This window comes from Grus americana, unplaced genomic scaffold (assembly GCF_028858705.1).
Source record: "Grus americana isolate bGruAme1 unplaced genomic scaffold, bGruAme1.mat scaffold_451, whole genome shotgun sequence".
In the NCBI taxonomy this organism is placed as follows: Eukaryota; Metazoa; Chordata; class Aves; order Gruiformes; family Gruidae; genus Grus; species Grus americana.
The window spans coordinates 10,574-18,152 of record NW_026561714.1 but is presented as its reverse complement, the minus strand read 5'-3'; the positions used below and the strand labels follow the sequence as shown (position 1 = coordinate 18,152).

The window sequence follows — 7,579 nt, the reverse complement described above, 5'->3', positions numbered from 1 at the left end:
GCCAGCAGCTCTGGGCTCGTGACAGTAGTGCAGCTGCAAAAGGTGCAGGTTGTGTTACGACTGCTGTGAGCAGGAATATGGACCCAGGCCTGTGGTGTCTGGTGATGGGTGCTGAATTGGGCTGTCCCTTTGGCAGTGGCAGGCTGGAAAGCTTCTGGACAGGGGACATATTTGAAGGAGCAGAATCCAAGGGCCAAAGTCCCTCAAAACCCTGCCAAGAGCTACAGAGCACAACCAGGGCAGGAGGGCAGGGACCGGTCACCTTGCCAAGTGCGCACAGATGTGGGAGCAGGGTTGGACCATCAGTGCGAGGGCAGCACAGAGTCATCCACTGCTGATTGATCTGGCACGCTGACATTTTACTGCTTCCTCATTCACTACACAACTTCCCTTGATTTAAATCCCCTGCATAGCCTTTCTGGAGAGGGGAGAGTTAAATGGACCACACAGCTTCTGTGCTGAGGCCTTGCAATTTCCCTGGGACCCCAGGGCCAGTGCTTTGTCACGCCGAGCAGCACAGAGGGCACAACCTCCGTGAGACCCCTCCTGGTGCCGGACGTGCTCGGGGGAGAGGCCGTCCTGCATCTCCTTGGCTCTCCCCGCATCTCCTGGGGCTCAGAGCCATACCCGTCCACCACGCCAGGCACCCTTCCCATGCCATTGTCACTGCTGTCCCCATCCCTGTGCTCGGCACTGGCCCCAGCCCCACGCTCGACCCTGGCCTCCGCACTCTATGAGAGCACTACCCCTCAGCTCGGCCCTGGCCCCCCATTCAGTGGGGTCCCCAGCCCCATGCTCAGCAGCACCCACGTCCCATGCTGGCATGGTTTAACCCCAGTAGGCAGCTAAGCCCCACACAGACGCTCACTCACTCTCCTCTGCAGTCTGACGGAGGAGGAGAGAATCAGAGGGGTACAAATGCAAAACCTCATAGGTTGAGATAAAGACAGTTTGCTAAGGAAAACAAAGCAAAACAAAGCAAGCAAGTGATGCAAAAAACCACAGTTGGTCACCACCAGCTGACCGATGCCTAGCCAGTCCAGGAGCAACAACAGGTCGCAATTTCATTGCTGAGCACTTTGCCATAAGGTATGGGACTGGTCATTTGGGGTCAGCTGTCCCGGCTGTGTCCCCTCCCAGCATCTTGTGCACTCCCAGCCTACTCACTGGCGGGGCTGTGTGAGAAGCAGAAAAGGCCTTGACACTGTGCACACACTGTTCAGCCATAGCTAAAACATCAGTGTGTTGCCGATGCTCTTTTGCTCACAAATCCAAAACAGGGCACCGTACAAGCTGCTATGAAGAAAATTAACTCTGTCCCATCCAAAACCAGTATCCCATGCTCAGCGCTGTCCCTAACTGCACACTCAGTGAGGTCCCCATCTCTGTGCTTGGTGCCACCCCTGTCACGCGCTTGCAATGTCCACAAGCGCCAAACTTTGCAAGGTCCCTGCCCTTTGCTCAGTACCTCCTAGTCCCCACTCAGTACTGTCCACATCCCCGTGCAGTTGGCCCCGTTCCCGTTCCCGTTCCCGTTCCCGTTCCCGTGCTCGGCACTTTAGGCGTGCCTGCGATCACCAAGGTCCCTGCCAGCACGTGCAAGGCTGCCTTGCACAGAAGCCCAGAATGGTTGAGGTTGGAGGGTGTGGCGGTGTGCTCCCCCCACACCTGAAGCCACAGCCACCAGTGGGGGTCACGATGGCTGCATCCAGCTTTCGCTGGACTTTGGGGGACGGATGGCAACACGGCAGCCGGGGGCTGTCTGGAACAGTGACCCAGGGGTCTTGCTGGCACGCAAATATGACTAGCAGTCAATCATCTTACTCGATAAATAGTGGACAGCCCCTCGCCCACGGAGCTCTCCTGCACGGCCGTGGGCTGCACGCCAGGATCTCCCCTTGAGTATTAGGTTACTCTTTGAGGTGGAGAGATTCCTTGCCACAGCAGATCCTCAGTAAGCGATCAATTGCACGCTAAACTTTGAAATCTCAGCTAAGTGATATAAAGGATTGATTGCGCGTATATAATCCTCTAGGCATATACTGTTGATCAAGACTTGCACTAGGACTGGATCCAGCCGCACCTAGACTCAGAGCTCTAACTAAGAAGGAGTTTAGAAAGCAAGGAGGTCCTTTCTGAACCTCATGAGTCAACGGGAGGGTCTCCCTGGCAGTTTTGTCTCGCCCTGTCCTCTCTGCAGTAAATAATCAAGCGTACTTTGCCATCGCATCTTGTTAAACCACTAACCATTGTCACGTTCGCTACCATACTTTGTTAAATCCCTGGTTTATATCACTAAACATATTGCTGCTGCTCTCTCGCCAGTGAAGCGCATGACTCCACCTGCAACAGAGGAGCCCATCTAGTCCAAGCACCTGCTGAAGCAGGGTCCCCTGGAGCAGGCTGCTCAGGCCCTTATCCCGCTGGCTTGGGCCTGTCTCCAAGGCTGGAAACTCCACAGCCTCTCTGGGCGACCGGTGCCAGCACTGCAGCCCCGTACGGGTGCAAAAGCAGCCACCCCCCTGACTCGGGTGCCGAGGTGGCCGTGTCACAGGGGGCGGCAGGTAGCTGAGGGCACCCCTGCCCATACTGGGGGCACAGACAGACGAGTGCTGGTGATGTCAGAGTGGCCACTGTGACCCGTCGCCAAGGCCTGGATAAAGGGCTGCTGGGCTGTGGCCTTGCGACCTGGCGAGGTGAGGAGAGGGCAGGGGAAGAAGGGGCTTGCCCAGGGCTGCCGAGGGAGGAGGGGAGCCGCACTCCTTGGGGCTCCGGGGCCTGCGATACAAGCTCACCGTGTCCCACTGCTCTCTAAGGGTTGGCAGAGGAGTGTGCAGAGGAGAAACCCCGGCACTGCTGCGGCAGAGCCTCTCCAAGCACTTGCTGTCCATGTGCACCGCGTTCGCGATGAAGCAGCAGGACCCCGACTCGAGGGAGCAAGGTGAGAGCGAAGTATCCCTCCCCACAGCTCCCCATGGCTGGCAGAGGGGCTGTCAGGGCAGTCTGCATCCGGCCAAGCTAGGCCAGCTAGGCATGGACAGAGCCAGGCTTTGGGGGACGCTTCCCTCAGCCCTGCAGAGGTGCTCATTCCCAGCGGCATTTGCTCTCTCCCCTCCAGCATGCATGCTGTGTCGCCGGGCAGAGGCTGACCCGGATATCTGTGGGTGCAAAAGCGCAAAGAAGGGGCTCTGTGCCCACACCTATTGCCTGGTGAGTTGTCCTGGGGCTCCGTCCGGCTTTCGGCCAGGGATAGTCCCCTCCTTGCTGATCTCATGAGCTCCTGGCCTCCTCTGCTCTGCAGTTCCTTGCCAGCGGGCTTTTTCCACAAGAGAGCAGGAACGGGTTTCTCACCGAGGACACCAGACGCGCAATCCAGGAGGCTGCCCAGAAGGTGAGCATCTGGCAAGAGCCGGGAGGCTTGTAGCAGGAGAGGCTTGCGGGAGCTCCACCTGGAGCCCCGGAAAGAAATCCCAGCCCTTCCAGCAGCTCTGGGACAAACGCCTGCTCCCAGCAGCTCCGCAGAGGCTCCGGCACAGGCCAAAGCTTCGTGGACCAGGCCGATCTGCGGGCTGTGAGCCAGCAATGCCCACAGCCTGCACCCGGCCCGGAGGCGTGGGGCCAGCCACGCAGGCCCTGAGCCTGCCGCTGAGGGGGGCTGCTCTGCTCTTTCCAGCGCTGCTTCGTTTGCGGCGAGACGGGCGCCGCCATCACCTGCCAGCAGAAGGGGTGCGACCGCAGCTTCCATCTCCCTTGCGCCTCAGAGGGTGAATGTGTCACCCAGTTCTTCGGGCTGTACAGGTAAGGGCTGCCGGCCCTCGTGCAGGAGCCTCCCCACCTACCAGCAAGCGAGGAACCCACAGGGACGCTTCCCATCAGCTTGCCACAGCCCGAGCCTGAGCCCGGACAGGAGCTGGGGCTCCTTCACACCTCCTCTGCCCTCCTCGCCGTCACCGGGGAAGGACTCGGCACTTCTCACCTCACCTTGCCCATCCCTTCCATCCTTCTCCCAGGTCCTTCTGCTGGGAGCACCGCCCAGAGCAGGCAGTGCAGGCCGCTCCAGAGCACAACACCACCTGCATCATCTGCCTGGGCCTCGTGGAGGACAAAAAGTCCTACCACACCATGGTGTGCCCAGCATGCCAACATGCCTGGTTCCACCGGACCTGCATCCAGAAGCAGGCTATCCATGCCGGCGTCTGCTTCCGCTGCTTGCGTTGCCAAAGCAAAGATGAGTTCGTGATGGAAATGCTCACCATGGGGATTCGAATCTCCAAGAGGTTCGTTTTTCTCTTCCCGACTCACAAGACGTCAGGCGCAAGCGTGGTGCCAGGCCAGGGCAGGCCTGGCCGCCTGCTGTCCCCTGACTCTTTGTCCTCTGCTGCGTGGAGGAGCTGGCAACAGGGTGTGGGCAGAAGGGCAGGAACGGCCTGGATCTGCCTGATGCTGGGGCAGCCGGGGCTCAAGACTTTCCCTTCCTTCTCCAGCAGACAACCGTCACGGGAGAGCGACCAGGCATTTGGACTGGTGTATCAGAGGCACATCCGCTGCAATGCCAGCAAGTGCCTTTGTCTGGGAGGCAGGGAGCAGGCAGAGGAAGAGGGGTGAGTTGCCAAAGCAGCGATCTAGGGCTCTGCATGGGATCTCTGTCTCCCCACGTGCTCAGGGAGGAAGGACTAAGAAGAAGGGTTCTGCCAGGCAATCCGGTGCTTGCGACACTTTGTCCTCACAACCAGCAACCCCTTTGCTTCCCCAGGTCCTGGCAGATGCTCCTGTGTAGCTCCTGCGCAGCCAAAGGCATCCACAGGCGCTGCTCCTACCTGAGGAACAGCGCAACCACCTGGCAGTGTGACTGCTGTGCTGGCCTGGGCCCTGGTAAGAGGCAAAGCACCCGCGTGTCCCCCGCGCTGGGGCCAGGGGCCAGGCTAGGCCTGGTAGCAGGGACTTAGGTTGGGCTTGGCTTCAGGAGGGCTGTGGGCGCCACGATGGCCTCTCCTGCCCCGGGGCTGGGTGGCCGTGCTGCTGACCTTCCTGCCCCCCCTCGCAGGCGCCAGTGACAAGTCAGAGCTTGCCAGCATCAGAACCGCCAGCCAGGCGGCATCGGGGCTGTCCCATGGCTCCCTGGTGCCTGAGAGCAGCAGGCCCAGCACCATCACCTACCCACCACCGGGGCCATCCCGCAGGTCCCCAGGGCCTGAAAGCAGCAGCCGCTCCAGCCACCTTGGGCCAGACCGCATCCGGCACCGCTCGCAGTTACAACGTCGGGCGCAAAAGCCATACAGCCGGCCTGGCAAACCTCGTGGGACCAGCCACATGCCAGCTCCAAGTGTCGAGCCAAGCAGCCCCAGCACTGCCTGGCAGATGGCGCTGGGGCTGTTCCTCGGTTTGCTGGCGCTCCAGAGGAGCAGCTCCACCTCTGCCAGCCAGGCAGCATCGGGGCTGTCCCGTGGCGCTCTGGTGCTCGAGAGCAGCAGCCGCTCCAGCCACCCTGGGCCAGACCGCATCCGACACCGCTCGCGGTTACAACATCGGGCGCAAAAACCATACAGCCGGCCTGGAAGATGCTGCTGACCAGTCATGCGCCAGCCCTGAGTGCTGGCCCCCATGCCCCAGCACAATAAAGTTGGCTGCTCATCTTAGCTGCACTGGGAGATCCCACACTCGTTTGTCCATCATCCTCCTCTGCCCTTCTCAAGGGCCAGTCTTAGGGGATGGGACTGGGGGTCTCCCTGCTCTTCTCCCCCAGGGTTGGCAGCATCTTCCCCAGACCGGAATTCCTCCCTATGAGCTGGCCTTGGCCAGCTGCCCAGCACCTTGCCCATGTGCTTCAGGCCTTGCTGGCCCCGGGAGGCTGCAGTTCAGTGTCACTCCGGAGCAGCGCTTTCCCCCAGTGGCATGCTCACACGCACCCCCCCCTCAGCCCCATTGCACCCCTCCTCTCTACCCCTTCCCCACTCCCCTGCGACAGCTCTCCCCCACCTCCAGGCGCAGCGCCGCCGTCCCACAGGGCACTCCTTGGTTCTTTCTGGACTTGGGGGACTGTCGGCAGGCTTAAGGTGTGCCCCTGGGCTTGGGGGTTTTTCGGGGGGGGTGTAGCTTCTGAGCCTGGAGGTTAGTGCCAATTTGCGGGGAAACTTCAGGGTTTGGGGACGTTGCTGTGTCGGGTGCATGCTGCCAGGTTTGGGGGGTGCTGCCAGGTGTGGGGTGCCTCTGGATTTAATGTTTGTTCCTGGATTTGGGCAATGCTACCAAGTCTAAGGGTTATCTCTGGTTTGGGGGGGGTGAAAACAGCACCGGCTCCAGTGGAAACAAGCCCTGCTGTCCCTGCAGCAGTGCCAGCAGTGCATTTCGTAAGGTGCTGGGCACCGGTGTGGTCACGCTCCACGCTCTGGCTCGTGGTTTCAGCAGCTCGGGTAGCCGGCTGGCCACCCTGGAGAAGAGCTGGGGTGCCACCCTCAGATGTTTTTCACTTGCTGTGTTTGAGGTGAAATTACGTCTCTCACGTCTGGAGTACTTCAGGAGAGTACACACCACGCTGCCTGCCCCGCCCTGGTAGTAAATGATGTGTTTCTCTTTGGAGTTTAATTGCCTTATTCCTTCTTTTGGTCCTCTGGTGCAGATCACTCAGCGCCAACGGTGCAGGCTGATTGTCGCATTGCGCCTGCTGTTTTGCTTGGCAGTGCTGCAGGAGGGAAGCTGGGCAGTGCTGCTTCACTGCCTGCTGCTGGGGTAGCTGTGGAGGAAAGAGGCTTTAGGAAATCCCTTCCCGAGTCCAGCTGAAGCTCAGGAGGTTTTCTGCCAGTGGAGCTGCTGTGGCACTCACAGCACTTGGCGAGGTCTCGGACTTTTCTTGGGCTCGCTTTAGTTTCTGCTCCGTGTGAGATTGTTGGCAAGCACGGAATCCGCGCAGGCAGCCTGTGCTCCTGGGGAATTGTCTTGTTGCTTTTTGTCACAGAGCGGCTTGTCAGACAACTGTCTAGTGAACGAGGCTTCTAGTGATGGTTTGCTATCTGGATAGTCAGAAAAACAGGAGAGGGATGGAAGTCACTATCTTTAAGCTGGGTGGAATCAGCAACTCGAACTCATGAAATGTCTTGGCACATCTCAGATGAGCTCTGCTAGCATCCTCTGCCTTTAGAGTGATACTGGGTAAGATCAGGAAGCTTTAGTCTCGTGCTAGCTTTTCACCTGCAAACACTTACATGTACTTCTTCCTGCATCTGCTTTTGTCCCTCTAAAACCAAGAGCTGGTCTCTGGGTCTTCTGCTTTGTAGTCAATGGTATTACTTTTTAGTTTAGTTCATCTGCATTTCTTTCTCTCGCTCCCTCTCTGTCTCGGAGAGCTGAATAAGCTGTTAAAGAGAAGATTAACCAGGGGCATATTCCTGCATTGAAGAATACAACGTAGGAGAGAAAGGCAGAAGTGTCTCCTCAGGAGACATCTACAAATGACATCTACAGGCTGTGTAGAAGATGGACCGCTCCGGGCCAGGGTGAGCACCCCGTGACTCACTTGCGCTCCAGTTGCTGATACAAGGCATGGTGGTGGGGCTGAAACTGCGGAAATCCCTGACCTGAGATG

General features: G+C 59.0%; 1 protein-coding gene across 1 annotated transcript; it reads left to right on the top strand.

Moving 5' to 3' along the window:
- The first annotated feature begins 3,272 nt into the window (after window positions 1–3,272).
- Window positions 3,273–5,568, top strand: LOC129200750 (PHD finger protein 7-like). The gene is made up of 6 exons (XM_054812024.1): window positions 3,273–3,342; window positions 3,651–3,798; window positions 4,011–4,277; window positions 4,488–4,601; window positions 4,754–4,872; window positions 5,045–5,568. The coding sequence occupies exons 1-6, from the start codon at window positions 3,273–3,275 to the stop codon at window positions 5,566–5,568; spliced, it is 1,242 nt and encodes a 413-aa protein (XP_054667999.1).
- Window positions 5,569–7,579: the final 2,011 nt, after the last annotated feature.